The following is a 19181-nucleotide window of genomic DNA, read 5'->3' as shown; positions in this document are numbered from 1 at the left end:
CTTAATAAATAAAGGTTTGCACAAACCAATCAGCTTAAAAAATGCATCCAAATGCTCTATATTATAAACCATTAGAGAAATGCAAATGAAAACCACAATGACACACCCCTTCACACCTGGTAGGGTTATTATAATCAAAATGGCAGATAATAAGTGTTGGCTAGGATGAAGAAATTTGAACCCATATTTGATGCTGATGGAAATGTAAAATGGTGCAATTTGGAAAACAATCTGACAGATGCTCAAAATGTTAAGTTACCATATGACCCATCAAAGGTACTCCTAGGTATCTATCCAAAGAAAATGAAAATATATATCTGTACAAAAACTTAAAAACAAATGTTCATAGCAGCATTATTCATAATAGGCAAAAAGTGGAAACAACCCAAATTTACATCAACTGATGAATGGATAAATAAAAGTGTATATCTATATAATGGAATAGTATTTGGCCATTATAAAAGACTGAAGTATATGCTAAAAAAGCACTAAAGTACTAAGGTGTACTTATTTTTATTTTTTTGCTTTTTAGGGCCACACCCTCGGCACATGGAGGTTCCCAGGCTAGGGGGTCCAATCGTAGCTACAGCTGCTGGCCTACACCACAATCACAGCAATGCAAATCTGAGACATGTCTGCAACCTATACAGCTCACAGCAACGCCAGATCCTTAACCCACTAAGCAAGGCCAGGGATCGAACCCACAACCTCATGATTCCTAGTTGGATTCATTTCCACTGAACCAAGATGGGAACTCTTTTTTTTTTTTAAGGTGTGTACTTTAAATGGGTGAATTTTTTTAAAAATATTTTTTTTTGTTTAGCAACTTAAAACATGTTGGGCACTGCTTTAAATGCATTCACTTATTAATTCATTTTATCCTCTTAACATCCTTGTTGCTAGCCCCACTTCACTGAAAATGAAATGGAGTCATGGAGGTTAGATAACTTGTCCTTGATCACACAGCTAATGGGTACAGAGCTGAATTTCAAATCCAGACAAAATGGCTGCAGAGTTAAATGGGAGAATTTTTAAACACATACGCAAGTTGTATCTTAATAAGCTGTTTAAACAAAAGAGTAAGCAGAAAATATAGCAGGTCTTAAGGCACACATGCACAAAATTCAGAAGAAATTCAGTATAAAGCTTTTAATATTAAACTCTAACTTACTTGCTATAGACTTTATTTTACTCTGTGGTGACCAAAACATTAACCCATGCATTTGCTCTTTTGCACCTATTCTTTCTCATTCCCCAATGCTTTTAGGATTTTAATGTCTACTATCTCTTTAGTATATAAACTTCCCCTGGAGATTTTGCTCAAAAGCTTTTACTTACAAGTGACAAAAGTATTAATAGTAGTATTAATCCACTACATTTCTATTTCTTACCTCTTGTAGCTAAATATAACTTTTCAGGCTTTCAGAAAAGTATAATCTGAAGAATTAAAGGAATCTACTCAATTCATACTGTATCAACCAAAGGCTAAGTTCTTCAGAAGAGGTCTGATAAGTATATAAGAAACTTTCAGATAGATCAGTATAGCTTGGAAAATAAGTAGGTCAATTAGAGGGAACAAAGGGTTATAATCAAAATAGATTTTTATTAAAAATACCTTAATAATTAACCTAGAAATGTACTGCAGGACTAGAGAGAAACTGCTCTAAATATACTTCAAAAGATGTTGCCAAATGCTGGGCATGATGGGCTGATTAGTATCAGCCAGGTCTAATTACACTTGATAAATCCCTATTGTGGCTGGCACAAAGCCACACACCTGGCAGGGTATAGATTTCACATTCACAAAGCAGAGAAGAAACAAATGGTAAGTACACAGGACTGTTTGAGTGGCAACTGATTAATCATATGCTAGTCATAAGTGCCCTTCTCTCATGTCCAGATCATGAATCAGTTCCAGAATATCCACATTTACCTTCAGAATAAGCATGAATGACCAATTACCTCTTAAATCTAACTCTAAATCCAAAGAAATACAAGATCAGGTTAGCGCAGGACTAAATTCAGTGTTCTGAAGTCATACAATTCAGGAAAACCCTAAACAGACCAGAACCCCACAAGGTCGAAGGAGGAAGGCTAGTTTTAAAACTAGATGAGCAATTTAATTCCCAAGAATTTTTCAGCTACTTAACACAAAAAAATACGAAAACAGTTTTCTAAAATAAATTATGAAGAGGATATAAAAATCAAGCCACAAAGCCCTCTAACTATATGCTAAAATATTCTGATACCCTTTAAAAAAATCAGAGGAGGAAGTGGAAATAAAAAAAATTAAAAGGGGAGTTCCCGTCGTGGCGCAGTGGTTAACGAATCCGAATAGGAACCATGAGGTTGCGGGTTCGGTCCCTGCCCTTGCTCAGTGGGTTAACCATCCGGCGTTGCCGTGAGCTGTGGTGTAGGTTGCAGACACGGCTCGGATCCTGCGTTGCTGTGGCTCTGGCGTAGGCTGGTGGCTACAGCTCCGATTCAACCCCTAGCCTGGGAACCTCCATATGCGGAGGGAGCGGCCCAAGAAATAGCAAAATGACAAAAAAAAAAAAAAATTAAAAGGGTTCTTCAAAAAAAAAAAAAAACAAAGAGAACGAATCGAAAGGGTTAAAACTGGATAGAATGTTACACGTAATGGACATCTGGTGATATTTGACTAAGTAAATTTTTTTTTGTCTTTTTTTTTGTTGTTGTTGTTGTTGCTATTTCTTGGGCCGCTCCCGCGGCATATGGAGGTTCCCAGGCTAGGGGTCGAATCGGAGCTGTAGCCACCAGCCTACGCCAGAGCCACAGCAACGCTGGATCCGAGCCGCGTCTGCAACCTACACCACAGCTCATGGCAACGCCAGATCGTTAACCCACTGAGCAAGGGCAGGGACCGAACCCGCAACCTCATGGTTCCTATTCGGATTCGTTAACCACTGCGCCACGACGGGAACTCCGACTAAGTAAATTTTTTATTTGTCCAATGAAGAAAAATCACCTGAGATCAGGACTAGTAAATGAGTAAGAGAGAAGAGGCAATTTAAAGATAGTGCAGAATGATAAGGTATATGGAGGAAAAAGTTAATGATAGGTGAATAGGTAAAAAATATATGAATATTCTTAGTATTATTTTTATTTTTGCAACTTTTTGTAAATTTGAAATTATTTCCAAATTCAAGGTTAAAAGAAAACCATACTGGAGCCCAGATTCTAAAGATATGAATTTCAGGAATTCCCTGTTGGCCTAACGAGTTAAGGATCCAGTGTTATCACTGCTATGGTTTGGGTCACCACTGTGGCACAGGTTCAGTTCCTAGCCCAAGAACTTTTATAAGCTGCAGTTGCAGCCAAAAAAAAAGAAAGAAAGAAAGAAAGAAAAATATCAATTTCAATTCCAACTACCACACTGTCTGGATTACTATGACAACTTTGAAAATACTTCAAACCTGGTGGACCTAGGAGTTCCCTCTGTGGCTTAGCGGGGTACGAACCCGACTGGTATCCATGACAATGCGGGTTCAATCTCTGGCCTCCCTCAGTGGGTTAAGGATCTGATGTTGCCATGAGCTGTGGTGTAGATGGTAGATACAGCTCGGATCCCACATTGCTGTGGCTGTGGCACAGGCCAGCAGATGCAGCTCCAATTTGACCCCTGGCCTGGGAGTTTCTGTATGCTGCAGGTGTGGCCCTAAAAGGCAAAAATCAATCAATCAATCAATCAAGTGGACCCAATTCATAACTCCTATTTTTTTTTTTGGTCTTTTGTCTTTGTAGGGCCACACCCATGGAATATGGAGGTTCCCAGGCTAGGGGTAGAATGGAGCTGCAGCTGCCAGCCTACACCACAGCCACAGCAATGCCAGATCCAAGCCACGTCTGCCACCTACACCACAGCCCAGATCCATAACCCACTGAGCAAGGCCAGGGATCGAACCCACAACCTCATGGTTCCTAGTCAGATTTGGTCCCACTGTGCTATGATGGGAACGCCTCATAACTCTTTATTTTTTTGGCTTTTCCTGGCAATTCTCCTAATTATTTCTCCAGAAGAATTTGTGATTACTTTGTCAAGTTCCAAAACAAAATTTGGCAGTTATTCTGAATGGGAATATTAATAAATTTAAAGATTAATAAAAATTAAAATTAATCTTAAAAATTAAAATTAAATATTAATAAAAAATAATCTTTTTAAAATTAATCCAAAAGGAAAACTTTTTTTTTTTTAGAGCCACATCTGAGGCATATAGAAGTTCCTGGGCTAGGGGGCTAAATTGGAGTTGCAGCTGCTGGACTATGCCACAACCATAGCCAACACAGGATCCAAGCTGCATCTGTGATCTATGCTGCAGCTTGCGGCAACGCCAGATCCTTAACCCACTGAGTGAGGCCAGGAATCAAACTTGCATCCTCATGGACCCTGGTCAGGTTCTTAACCCACTGAGCAACAATGAGAACTCCTTGAAAAATTTTTGAATCTTCCAATCCAAATGCCTTAAGATTTTTTTTTTCTTTCATGCCCATAAGAGAACAGTTTTAAAGTTTTCTTAAAACAGAGCTGGCAGATTTCTTCTTGTTTTTTTCCTGGTTATTTTACCTTTTTTTTTTTTTTGATGCTATAGTAAATGGGATATTTCTTTCACATTTTCTTAAAGCTATTGCTTGTAATGGCATTCAAGAAACATTTGTTGAACATGTTAAACAAGCTAATGATTTTTAACGTATTAGTTCTATAAGCAATAACCTAACTAAACTATAATTTCTAATGCTTTTTCAATTAAATTTCTTGGGTTTTCCAGGTATAAATCACAACTATTTTGCCTCCTCTCTATTATTTATGTATTTTAGTTCATTATATTTGTCTGTTTGATTGACTTCCAGAGTAAGTATAAAATAACAGTAGCAATAGTGGATTTCTTTATCCTGTCTCTATAATGGGAATACACTAGTATTTCACCATGAGGCATGCTTACTAGCTATTCATTTGAATAATCCAGGAAGAAGATGAGAATGTTATCAAAGAAAAAATGCCAGGTGGAAACAGTTTCACAAGTGAATTCAAAGAAGAGTTCATTCCAAGAATGTATACGTGATTGTGTTACATTACTCCTTTAAAATTAATTTCACCAGATGTTTTATTCACGATTCCGGCATAATAATTACTAATACAACTGATTTATAAATTCTGTATTTTTTCAGATCTGAAGTCAGTATAATGTTGGCTTTATATAACAAATTTGGAAAATTTCCCTTTCTTTCTATTCTCAAGAATAACTTGTATTTTTGTTTTGTTTTGTTTTTGTCTTTTTGCCATTTCTTGGGCCGCACCCACGGCATATGGAGGTTTCCAGGCTAGGGGTCCAATCGGAGCTGTAGCCGCCGGCCTACACCAGAGCCACAGCAACGCAGGATCCGAGCTGCATCTGCAACAACTTACACCACAGCTCACGGCAACGTCGGATCCTTAACCCACTGAGTGAGGCCAGGGATCGAACCTGCAATCTCATGGTTCCTAGTCAGACTGGTTAACCACTGAGCCACGACGGGAACTCTATATGTTTTTGATATCTGTTTAGTGTTTGAATAATTTTATCATTTTATTAGGAACACTTTAAAACAGAGAAAGAGATATTAGTATAATAAAAATAATTACCTAAATTTATTATCTCATTATTTTTCCCTGTATGCTTCTTTTTCTCTCAGGTATTTTAAGGGAAAAAAATAATCATGATGTTTTGCCCCCTACATTTTTTTTTAAATTTTATGGGAGTATTGTTGATTTACAATGTTGTGTTAGTTTCAAAATTATTCAGTTATATATATACATATATCCGTTCTTTTCCAGATTATTTTTCCATATAGGTTATTACAGAATATTGAGTAGAGTTCCCTGTGCTATACCATAGGACAGGTCATTGCTGGTTATTTATTTTACCTATAGCAGTGTTTATATGTTAATCCCAAACTCCTAATTTATCCACCCCCCAACTTGCTCAAATTTTAAGTTTGTTTCTGAAATATGAGTCTCTTTCCATTTTGTAAATAAATTCACTTGTATCATTTTTTAATTATATTCCACATATAAGTGATATATATTTGTTTTTGATTTACTTAGTATGATAATCTCTAGGCCCATCCAAATGGCATTATTTTTTCCTTTTTTATGGCTGAGTAATGTTCCATTGTAGATATGTACTACATCTTTATCATTCCTTTGTTGATGAACATTTAGGTTGCTTCCATGTTCTGACTATTATAAACAGTGCTGCAATGAATACTGAGATGTGTGTACATTTTTGAATTAGGTTTTCTCTGGATAGATGCCCAGGAGTGGGATTGCTGGATCAAATGGTAGTTCTGTTTGTAGTTTTCTGAGGAATCTCCATACTGTTCTCCTTAGTGGTTGTACTAATCTATATTCCCACTGGTTGTGTAGGAAGTTTCTCTTTTCTCCACACTCTTTCTAGCATTTATCGTTTGGTAAGTGAATTCATATGTATTTATTTTTGTCTAAGTTATTTCACTTAGCATAATACTGTCCAAGCCTATCAATGTTGTCTCAAATGGCAAGATTTCATTCTTTTTTATGGCTAAGTACAATTCCATTGTGTATGTACACACACACATCTTTATCCATTCATATAATGATGGGCACTTAGGTTATTTCCATATCTTGGCTACTGTAAATAAGGCTGCAGTAAACACAGGGGTGCAGATACCTTTTTGAACTACATTAACTTCATACTTCTTTTTTCTTAATTTCATCTTTGTATTATTCATTACAATGTATAGAATATATAATTTTTGTAATTATCTCATCTCCTGCAACTGCACTGAACTTATTTATTAGTTCTAACAATTTTTTAGTGGATTCCTTAGAATTTTCTATATACAAAATCATGTCATCTGCAAAGAGAGCTAGTAACACCCCACTAATAGTGCCATATCACACCAATATTTGTAATGATGCTAACACTGATAACTGATTTCAGGTGATGACAGTATGATGCCCAACCCCCCCTCCACTGTAAAGATTCATTTTTTTCCCTTAAGACTAGCAAGTAAACTATGAGATAATTTAGAACCATGTGAATACTGTTCCCCATCAACTCAAGTTTTAAGGGTTTTAGTGTCTATTAATGATCCTTGCCTAAATCAAGTATTTCTTAGGGTTTGCAAAATGTTGATTTTTCTTATTATCCCTTCTCTATTAATATTCCACTAAAAAGAAGAGCTTTAACCTCATGAACTGGGGATACTTACAATGAAATACAATTCCTACTGAAAAGGCAGAATGAATGTTTAGTTAATTTCCTTTAATCACCATTTTTAGAGTAAGGGATTGATAAGTACATACCACTGCCATGGCAAAAAACAAGTTTTATTCTACTTAGTTCTAATACAAGTTTTACTTTTAGAAATTCATGGATTTTTATATATTGAGTATGATTCAATCAATTACAGTGGTTATTTATTACTGTCTTTTTGATGCACCAATTATCCAACTCAGGTCAGTGAGGTTCAAGCTGAATATTAGGTTCTTTTGACACAAACCCATCTTCGTAAGCTTATCTTATACCCTAACTCATATCTGGAACCAGGTATTTTTACAAGACCTGATTTCCTTTAGTGGGGAATGGTATTTAAGAGACCAAAATCTAAACTCTAGATTCACTGCTATCAGGAACAGTTTAAAGAGTATAAAAACTATTCCTTGAAGTTTCAAAAAGGATTTCTCTATAAAACTATTTGAGTGTGGCACTTTTTTAGGAAGGACTTTTACTTTTTTTTGTACCATGTTAATCATTTTTATTACAGTACAGATGATTTATAATGTTGTGCTAATCTCTGCTGTACAGCAAAGTGACCCAATCATATACATAACATATATTCCTTTTATTACCTTCCATCACGGTCTACCCCAAGAGACTGAATACAGTTTCCTGTGCTATACAATAGGACCTCAATGTTTATCCATTCTAAATGTAATAGTTCACATCGACTAACTCCAAAGTCCCAGTCCATCCTACTCCCTCCCCTCTCCCCCATGGCAACCACAAGCCTATTCTCTATGTCTGAGTCTGTTTCTGTTTTGTAGCTAGGTTCATTTTTATCATATTTTAGATTCCACATAACCTTTCTCTTTCTGACTTACTTCACTCAGTACGAGAAGCTTGAGTTGCATCCATGTTGCTGCAAATGGCATTATTTCATTCTTTTAAATGGCTGAGTAGTATTCCAGTATATATGTACCACATAAGAAGTACTTTCTTGTGACAACTTTTTAAATTTCTTCATTGGTTACTGACCAAGTTTCTCTGTTTTTGAATAGATTACAGCACTTTATACTATCTGATAAAAGAATATAATATCAATAACTGTATTTGCAGAGTCATATAAAGACCCTTTCATAATTCTTCTGTATCTGTGAGTCTATGGTTATGTTCCCATTCTTCTTTTTAACTGTCTGTATCTGGGTTTGGTCACAATTTTTTTTCTTAACTGGGATGTATAGAGGATAATCAGTTTATTGACATTTTTTCCTTTAAGCAGAGCATTAATGAATTTATGTATTAATTCTACTGCTTCCTAATTCATTATGTTCTCTTTCTATTAATAATTACTTCATTTGTCCTTTTAGGCTTATATATTGTTTACTCTTAATTATCAAGTTGACTGCTTAAAAAAAAGTATCCTGAGTTCTTTTCATTGTAAATTCACTCCATCTTTAGAGAAATATGGAATATAATTATCAAGCCCTTAAATTCTCTAGAGTCGAATAAAACTCTACATTTAAATATTAGAACATAAAAATCAGGATTCTCAATGGAATTTAATTTAACTCATACACATAACATTTATTTCTATTTAATTTTACCAAGATTAAAATAGTTAGCAATTGAAAAATAACAATATTCTTACCTCTTTTGTAGTACCTGCTCTGCCAGGTTCATGACTTAAACAAAAAGGGCCAGTTTTCCATGCTTCAGTGTCTCCACAGTCACAAAATCCTCCTCCAGTAGAGGTATGCATCTGATAAATGAAAAATGAGTTTGTTTTGATTTTAAAACATATGACAAAGCAAAGAATGATAAAGATGACTATATAATAAATACTCCTCACTATTTCAACCTTAACTGCCTTAATGCTACAGATGTATATCAATAAACATCTGAATTAACCAAAAAAAAAAAAAAATCCTAAATAATCACAACCAAAACAGACCTTCAAAATCGATACATTTCTGAAACATACTTAAAGTTTTCAAACAATAGTTTTTAATATTTTGTAGTAATGGAGAACAGATGGTGAAGTGTGCAAAAAATAGCATATACAACACACAGAATGCTTGAGATTTTCTGATTAAAGAGAAAACTTTAACCATTATAGTGATATTAAGTACTTAAGAAATGTAAAATTTCATCTATATTGATTTCACACAGCAACTAAAACTTAGTCACCTTTTTCCTTTGAGGGTTTCTGTAAAAGAAATTATCTAAAATACACTAGGAGTTCCTGTCCAGGCACAGCAGCAACAAATCTGACTAGGAACCATGAGGTTGCGGGTTCCGATCCCTGGCTTCGCTCAGTGCGTTAAGGATCTGGCATTGCAGTGAGCTGTGGTGTAGGTCGAAGATGCGGCTCGAATCCAGCATTGCTGTGGCTGTGGTGTAGGCTGGCAGCTATAGCTCTGATTCGACCCCTTGCGTGGGAACCTCCATATGCCACAGGTGTGGTTCTAAAAAAACAAAAAGATAAAACATACTAGTTTAGACAGAGAAGGATGACAATGACCTGAATTTTGAATTTTTCCCAAATCTTCCTCTTCCAAAGCATACAATTAGCAAGAAGAACAAATAAAACCTCACATGAACCATGTCTATAGCATTACTTGGAGACAAAAATACCACAACCTTCAAATAAGTTATTTTATCAGAGTTCATCACTTGCCTATCACTTTAAGCCTGTGGATGCTGACAATAAGACAGGGAAGCTTAAAAGATTCCTTGAAAGAGAGTAGGGAGTACCAAGGACTTAAAGCAGAGACAAAAATAATATCCAGAAAGAGAAAGCCCTCCCAAGAAATTTTTTTAAAAAAGAATTTTAGAGTTTTCTTATAATACAGTGGATTAAGGATCTGGCATTGTCACTGTAGCTGCTTGGGTCACTGCTACGGCATGGGTTCAATCCCTGGCCCATGAATTTTCCACATACCCTGGGCAACCCCTCCCCCCAAAAAAAATTAGAAAGAGAAAGCCCAATGCCAAGGGACAAATACTGAATACAGGCTCGGACTTGCTGGTCCACAGGCAAAGAGGCTGAAAATAAGCAGGACCAGAAGTGGCAAATCGAAAGAAGCATTACTTTTGGAGGAAAATCAAATATATTAAAAAGAGGTAGTAATCCCTTAAAGACGTGGCACTTAATGAAAGAAGGAAATAACAAGGCAGAAGTTCCCATTGTGGCTCAGCAGTAATGAACCCAACTAGTATCCACAAGGATGTGGGTTTGATCCCTGGCCTCATTCAGTGGGTTAAGGATCCACCACTGCCGTGAGCTGTGGTGTAGGTTGCCGACACGGCTCGGATCCATATGTAAGTTTTCCAGGCTAGGGGTTGAATTAGAGCTGCAGCTGCTGGCCACAGCCACAGCCACAGCCACAGCCACGCGGGATCCAAGCCGCATCTGCGACCTATACCATGGCTCAGGGCAACGCTGGATCCTTAACTTACTGAGCAAGGACAGGAATCAAAACCACATCCTCAAAGATACTAGTCAAAGTCACCACTGCTGAGCCAAGATGGGAACTAGAAAAATATTTTTACTGTAGTTGATTTACATTGTGTTAGTTTCCGGTGTACAGCTATGTATATACATATATTCTTTTTCAGACTCTTTTTTTCTTTTTTTATGAGCACACTCAAGGCATATGGACATTCCCAGGCCAGGGATTGATTTCATGCTACAGCTGCCTGCAAACACACTGGATCCTTAACTCACAGAGCCACAGCAGGTACTCCTTCTTTTTCAGATTCTTTTCCATTATAGGTTATTATAAGACAATGAATACAGTTTGCTGTGCTATAAAATAGGTGTTTGCTGTTCACCTATTTTACACATAGTAATCTGTATCTGCTAATCCCTAATGTATCTCTCTCTCCCTCCTTTTCCCTTAGGTAATACTAAATTTGTTTCCTATATCTGAGTCTGTTTCTACTTTGTCAATAAATTCATTTGTATTATTTTCTTAGATTCCACATGTAAGTGATAACGTGATATTCATCTTGCTTACTTAGTATAATCTCTAGGTCTGTCTATGTTGCTACAAATGGCATTATTTCATTCTTTTTCATGAGTGAGTAATAATAGAGGACTACTGTCTTCTTTTCTGGCTGCTCCACACTACATGGAGTTCCCAGGCCAGGGATCAGATCCACGCTGCACCTATGACCCACACCTGCAGGAACACCAGATCCCCCAACCCACTGTGCTAGGCTGGGTACTGAACCCAAGTCCTGGTGCTTGCAGTAGTGACATGCCACTGATCCTGCTGCGCCACAGTGGGAACTCCAGCCAACACCTTCTTTATCCATTCATCTGTCGATGGACATTTAGGTTGTTTTCAAATCTAGGCTATTGTAAACAGTGCTGCTATGAACATTGGGTTACATATGTCTTTTTGAATTAAGAGTTTTCCCAGATATATGCCCAAGAGTGGGATTACTGGATCATATGGTAACTCTATTTTTAGTTTTTAAGGAGCTCCCATACTATTCTCCTAGTGGCTGCATCAATTTACATTCCCACCAACAGTGTAGGAGAGGTCCCTATTCTCTATACCCTCTTCAGCATATTATTATGTGTAGACTTTTTAATGATGTCCATTCTGACCTGTGTGAGGTAGTACCTCATCATAGTAGTTTTGATTTGCATTTCTCTAATAATTAGTGATGCTGAGCATCTTTCCATATACCTGATGGCCATCTGTATGTCTTCTTTGGAGAAATGTCTTATTTAGATCTTATGCCCATTTTTTGATTGGGTGTTCATTTTTTAGTTATTGAGTTGAACAAGCTGTTTGTATATTTTGGAGATAAATCCCTTGCTGGTTGCTTTGTTTACAAATATTTTCTCCCAGTCCACAGGCTATCTTTTGGGAGACAGACCTAAGAAAACATTGGTATCATTTATGTCGGAATGTCACTCTTCTAGTTTTACAATGTCATGTCATATTTAAGTCTTTAAGCCATTTTGAGTTTATTTTTGTGTATGGTATGAGGGAATATTCTAATTTCATTGATTTACATGCAGCTGTCCAGCTTTCCCAACAACACTTTCTGAAGAGACTGTCTTTTCTCCACTGTATATTCTTGCCTCCTCTGTTGAAGATTAACTGACCACAGATGTATGGGTTTGTTTCTGGGATCTCTAGTCTGTTCCACTGATCCATATGTATGCCAATACTATGCTGTTTTAATTACCTTAGCTTTGTAGTATTCTGTGAAGTCTGAGAGGGTTTTGCCTCCAGCTTTGTTCTTTTTCCTCAGGGCTACTTTGGCAATTCTGGGTTTTCTGTGGTTCCATATAAACTATAGGACTATTCGTTCTACTTCTGTGAAAAATGTCACAGGGTAATTTGATAGGGATCACATTAAATCTATAGATTGCTTGGTTAGTATGGTCATTCTAACAATATTAATTTTTCCAACATAAGAATATAGGGCATCTTTCCATTTCTTTGAAACATCTTCAATTTCCTTTATCAAAGTTTTATAGTTCTCAATGTGTTAAGTCTTTCACCTCCTGGGTCAGGCTTATTCCTAAGTCATTTTTTTTTTTTAGGGGGGGAGTTGATGTGATTTTTAAATGGGTTTTTTTTTTTTTACTTTCCCTTTTTGATATTTCATTCTCAGTCTAAAGAAACAAAACAGATTTCCATACGTTAATCTTGTATTCTACCTTACTTGAGCATTTTTTAAAAACTGAGTTGTTCATTTTCTTATTGTCGAGTTGTAGAGTTCTCTGTATATTTTGTGTACCAATTCTCTCAGATGTTTTACAGAGCCTCTCACCCAGTCTATGCTTTGTCTTTTTACTCTCTTTAAGGTCTACACTTTTAATCCAGTAAGTCCATTTCTGAGAACCAACCTATCCTAAAAAAATAATCCTACATACAGAAAAAATGATTTACATATAAAGATATTTATAGCAATACTGCTTAACATTGTTTTAAAAACCCTATCAATTTATTCTCCCACCAAAAGTGTTCTGTTCTCTTTCTACTTACTTTTGATGGATAACATATTAAGGTTTACAGTCATAATTTTTTATTAGTTATACAATAGCCTATCCTTCTGATGACTCAAAGCTTCCTGAATAAACTGTTTAAGAAGAGCTCTGCTAAAACCTAAAGATGATAAACCTAAGGATGCTCCATGAAATAATGCTTTGTGGTGGCACGCAAACTGGTTAAGCTTTAAATATTCCAAGGCAGCTTAGGGAAGAGGTTCCCAAAATTTAACAGGCAAGTTTTTACTAGTCCACAGAAAAATCAGTAATGCAAGGAATGTGGTAAGCTCTTTCATAGAAATACTCTTTATTCTGAGATTATCCTACTTTCTTATAATTTAAAATTTCTTTTTCTTCATAAAATGATAGGAGATGATAGGTATTTTTTAGTTGATGTTCATGTGCCCTTTTTAAAATTAAAATAAAACTTACTTGGCCAAATAAAAATCTGAAAACTCTATGCCTTACCCGAAGTCTTTTGATACTGTACTAGCTCACAAAATCCCAAAGCTTGGCAGCACAGACTTAGGAGTCTTCAAATTTAAAGAATCAGAAAACTCTGGTCTTGAGCCTCCAGTATTTCTCCTACTTAATATCCCAATAAAAATGAGAAGAAATTAACAACTTCTTTCTTATCTCTACTTCTCTACTTCTGGCATTCTTTCTTGGGTTTTTCAAACTATAACAAAGGGAGTCAACTGGGAAATACGGGATACAAGCAGTAATTAACTTGGGATATTCCGTCAGTGATTAGCTTTGCAATCTTAGGAAAACATTTTAACCACACCATATAATGAGTTCCTGGATCTGTTTTTTCTTGTGCACAATAATAGTAACACTATAACCCATCACTTCCTGAGATAGAAGCAGTAATACTGAGGCCAATCTAAAAACACAAACCACACTTTCAGCTCTATGGAAGACATAGTCTACATAATTTTAAGATGTTATTTATATTTACATAGGACTTTTTGAACAGTGTAAGTACAAAGAGAACCATCAGTTATATCTAAGCCCAGAGCCAATTATATTATTTAAAAAATAGATTTCAGTTCAAAATAACATGATAATCTAAAAAGGCAACAGGAAAGATAAAAGCTCTCAACCACATTAATAATTAAGAAAATTAAATTAAGACCATAACTGACCAAATTGGCTAAAATTAAAAAGGCTGGCAACACCAAATCTTGCAAGAATGTGGAGCCATGTGAACTCTAATATAATGCTGGAGAACTATAAATTCGTATGACCACTTTGGAAAACTGTCTAACATTATCTACTAGAACTCAGCAATTCTATTCTAGATATATAGCCTGGAGAAACTTCTGTATATTTATACCAAAACACACAAATAAGAATGTTCATAGCAGAATTTTTCATAATAGCAATAAATTATAAATAATCTACATAGCCACATACAGTACAATAATAACATGGGTAATTAAACGTTAAAAGGTAAATGGACAAACACAGTTATAAACACAATGCTGAGTAAAAGCTATTCAACAACAATAAAAAGATACAGAATGACTCCACCTATAACAGAGTTCAAAAATAAATAAAAACTATTCAATATGATTTGAATTTGGTAATAAGCTAAAAGAGAAATCAAAGAAAACAGAGTAGAGAGGTTATCACAACGGGAGAGAGAAGGATGGTGATCCAGAAGGGAAAAGCGGGAAGCCTCTGAGAGAGGCAACGTCTTATTTCTTACCTAAGTAGTGTTTTATAGTTATTCTTTAAGCTGTTCATATGCTTTATACAATAATCATATGATATGCTTAACCAGAGTGAAAGGCTCACATAGCAGAGCTGTTACAGCAGGAATTTAAGTACCAGTCAGGTATTTGAACCAGCTGGCCATCAGACTCCTGCTAAATCTGGAGATTTTATGATCTATTTTCATACCTTGTAACGATGATTTTTATGAACACTATTCTGGAAGCAGTCCATACAGAGTACACATGTTGGATCAATTGCACAGTCCCTGAAAAAGATTAAAAATAAGATTCCAAAACTCAGATGATTCCCACTGACGCTTAAGGTATGACTATAAAAAAATGTGAATGAGTTTCCTATTCAATACACAAACTGTATAAGAAAATAAACTGAATTCCAAATAATTTTAGTCTCATTTCACCCATATTTGAATGTGTAAGTTTGGATGTTTGGTTTTGTTTCCTAAATTATTCTCATTACTTTGAACTTACACTTGGTTTCAAATTGTTGAGTTATAATTCAAAATTAATTTTGTGAAAAGTTATAAGCTTTTTTTCATTCCTGCATCATCTTATCCTATTAGAGTTACAAATACATTTTATAGACACTGACTCTACACTGGTAAATGATGGTTGGTTAAAGACAAAATTTATTAAAATGTAAGCAACAGAAGGGCAGGGATTTTTTTTTTTTTTTTAATATGTCCCAAGCACACAGAGCAGTGCCTGGCACATGATAGGTACTCAATGAATATGTTCTGAATAAATTAAATCTCTCTTAATCTCTACTCTAATAAAAACTTTTAAAACATATAATTTCATTTAATATTTTCAGGGAAACATTAACAGTATAAATTAGTACAAAGTACAAAATTAATTTTTAAGATATTTAGAAAAGTTGAAGAGATGGGACTGTGAAGTTTTTTTAATGATTTTTTTTTTTTTTTTTTTGCCCACACCTGTGGCATACAGAAGTTCCCAGGCCAGGGATCGAAGCCCAGCCACAGCTGTGACCTACGCCACTGTGGCAAAGCTGTGACAGGCTATGCTTAACCCACTGTACCAGGCTGGGAAGTAAACCTGTGCTACTGCAAAGACAAAGCAAGATCCTTAACCCACTGTGCCACAGTGGGAACTCCATAAAATGAATTTTTAAAGGCAAATAAGGAGTTCCCGTCGTGGCGCAGTGGATAACAAATCCGACTAGGAACCATAAGGTTGCGGGTTCGGTCCCTGCCCTTGCTCAGTGGGTTAACGATCCGGCGTTGCCGTGAGCTGTGGTGTAGGTTGCAGACGTGGCTCGGATCCTGCGTTGCTGTGGCTCTGGCGTAGGTTGGTGGCTACAGCTCCTATTAGACCCCTAGCCTGGGAACCTCCATATGCCACGGAAGTGGCCCAAAGAAATAGCAAAAAGACAAAAAAAAAGGCAAATAAGAAATAAAGATTGCCTAATAATATTCTCTATAATATATATGATCTACTAACCTATTTAGAGCAGGATTTCTCAGCCTCAGCAGTACTGCCATTTTGAACTGGTTAATTACTTGCTGGAGATACAGGAGACTATCCTTTGTACTACAAATGTTTTATTAATAACCCTGGCCTCTGCTCACTAGATGACAGTACAATTCCCCTAGTTAGGACAATTAAAAACACCTCCATGATTCCCATTGTGGTCAGCAGTAACAAACCCAACTAGTATCCATGAGGATGTGGGTTCGATCCCTGGCCTCCCTCAGTGAGTTAAGGATCTGGCATTGCATGAACTGTGGTGTAGGTCACAGACGCAAACTGGATCTGGCATTGCTGTGGCACTGGCCCGCAGCTTAGCTCCCATTGGACCCCTAGCCTGGGAACCTCATATGCCACAAGTGCAGCCATAAAAAGGGAAAAAAAAAAAAAAAAAAAAAAGCATCCATGACCCTTTTGGAGAAATGAGGTTTACAATGTCTACTATGCTTTTATTGAAACTGACTGGGCTTCAGCTAAAAATATATAACAATGGAGTTCCCCTCGTGGTTCAGTGGTTAACGAATCCGACTAGGAACCATGAGGTTTCGGGTTCGATCCCTGGCCTTGCTCAGTGGATTAAGGATCCGGCGTTGCCATGAGCTGTGGTGTAGGTTGCAGACTCGGCTTGGATACCACGATGCTGTGGCTCTGGCATAGGCCAGAGGCTATAGCTGCGATTCGACCCCTAGCCTGGGAACCTCCATATGCCATGGGAGTGGCCCAAGAAATGGCAAAAAGACAAAAAAAAAAAATTTATATATATATAAATTTATGTATATAAAATAAGATAAATGAGCCTTCCTATGCTATATAGCAAAAGTGTACACAAAATAGAAAAGCTGGAGTTCCCAGTGTGACTCAGCGGATTAAGAAACCTACTAGTATGAGGATGCAGGTTCGATCCCTGGCCTCACTCAGTGGGTTAAGGATCTGGCATTGCCATAAGCTGCATCACAGGTTGCAGACGCGGCTTGGATCTGGCAGCATCTGTGGTATAGGCCAGTGGCTGCAGCTCCGATTCAAACCCTAGCCTGGGAACTTCTGTATGCCACAGGTGTAGCCCTAAAAAGACAAAAATAAAACAAACCAAAACCAAACAAAAATACAAAAGCTGGCTTTTCTCTGAGAAAAGAATAAAGAAAGGTAGCACCTTCTAAACAATTATTAACCATACATAAACCAGTCAAGCCTAGAATTACAGTGGAGCAAAAAACAATTCTCTGTATTCATAAAATCCAAAATTCACACTCCTAAACTACTTCTAATAAAGGGCAAAAACTACCTCTAATCAAGGGCAAAAAAAAAAAAAAAAAGAAATGCTGCTAAGATCTAAAATTTAAAAGTTTCAGGTAACAGTAAAGAATAGAAACGTTCTCTGTGCTACCATGCTGTTTAAGTTAACTGCTCTCACAGAAGGCAAAAAAAGTCTAAAGCTATTTCCAGTTTCCCTATCACTGGCCTCTTCTATTCAACTGAATTACAAATGCTCCTATATGTCTACAACCATTTGACACCAAATCTCACTTGGTGGCCAAAAATGACTGATACGACAAAAGACTATAGACTTTATTTATACCACTTGTTGTAACAGCCATTGATTTCTTAAGAGAAATGCTGCTTTTGGTTATAGGATCCTGCCCTAACTCTGCTAGGGAAGTATTCAGAATTCTAAAATACATGTGGCCCCAAGAGTTTCAAACAAATGTGCAAGGACTACATGATAAACAAGGCAAAGGTCTATCACTTACATACTTTTAGAGAACAGGAAGAAAAAGTGAGAGAACGGTTTAAGTCATATATTCAAAAATAAGCTGTATTAGCAAAAACAGACTTATGAGTACATAATAAAAACAAAGTTAATTAGTAAAATTAAATGTATTATAAATAGTAATAAAGGTACAAAATACTAAGTTGTACTCATAAACAATCCTGTACATTTCTAAATCTTACCTACAAGAATATGTTGTCTCTCCACTTTTGAAAACCTTCCCACAGAGCTGAAATGCTCCACTGTGTTTCAATTTCTCTAAACAAATATCTGGATCTTCTCCAAATAAGTACCATTCCAGTGGGGTGAATATTGACATTTGTATACTCTCCTCCTGTTTTTCCAAGTCTGGGTCCATTTCAGCAAAATAAATTTCTGGCACCAATTGCGCCAAATGGTTCAAAAAGGTAGTATAGAAGTCAACTTGCTGATCCCACCACTGAAAAACAAAACAAAAATGAAACTTTGTTACAAGTTCTTTCTTAGAGATTGAGGGGCATAAGTAATTGCATCATTCTGCAGTTTCAGGGAGTTCCCTGGTGGTCTAATGGTTAGAATCTGCACTTTCACTACTGCAGCCTGAGTTCAATGATTTTTTGTTTTAAAGGCCTTGGAAATAAGTGGTTGCCCACAAGTAACAGATACCTAGAAAAAAGAAGCACAGCTATAGTAGATGAGAATTGCTTTTCCCTTCCGAAGTGGCCAATTCTTTGTGTGTGAAAGCGATTCTATTACCAGTCAGAGGCTCTCCAGACAAAGCATTCCTCATACTAGCAGTTTAACTATTTTTTTTCTCCCAGTTTTATTGAGAGATAACTGACATAAAGCACAGTTTAATGTACAGCAAAATGCTCTGACTTACATATATCATGAAATGCTTATCACAATAGCTTCAGTAACATCCG

At 36.4% G+C, this 19181-nt stretch overlaps 1 protein-coding gene across 3 annotated transcripts in view; it reads right to left on the bottom strand.

Moving 5' to 3' along the window:
* The window catches only part of UBR1 (ubiquitin protein ligase E3 component n-recognin 1), a 139907-nt gene that overhangs the window by 104585 nt on the left and 16141 nt on the right, over positions 1-19181 (bottom strand). For all 3 annotated transcript variants that reach the window (XR_007133108.1, XM_047766565.1, XM_047766566.1), the window contains exons 2-4: positions 18459-18715; positions 15187-15265; positions 8911-9021 (exon numbers count right to left, since the gene is read on the bottom strand). Coding sequence is in view for 2 of the 3 variants with exons in the window: in XM_047766565.1 (XP_047622521.1) it covers positions 8911-9021; positions 15187-15265; positions 18459-18715 (447 nt within the window). In the remaining variant the exon portion in view is untranslated. The remainder of the gene's footprint in view (positions 1-8910; positions 9022-15186; positions 15266-18458; positions 18716-19181) is intronic.

Source organism: Phacochoerus africanus, chromosome 2, assembly GCF_016906955.1.
Source record: "Phacochoerus africanus isolate WHEZ1 chromosome 2, ROS_Pafr_v1, whole genome shotgun sequence".
NCBI classification, from domain to species: Eukaryota; Metazoa; Chordata; class Mammalia; order Artiodactyla; family Suidae; genus Phacochoerus; species Phacochoerus africanus.
This window is presented reverse-complemented; position numbering and strand designations above follow the sequence as displayed.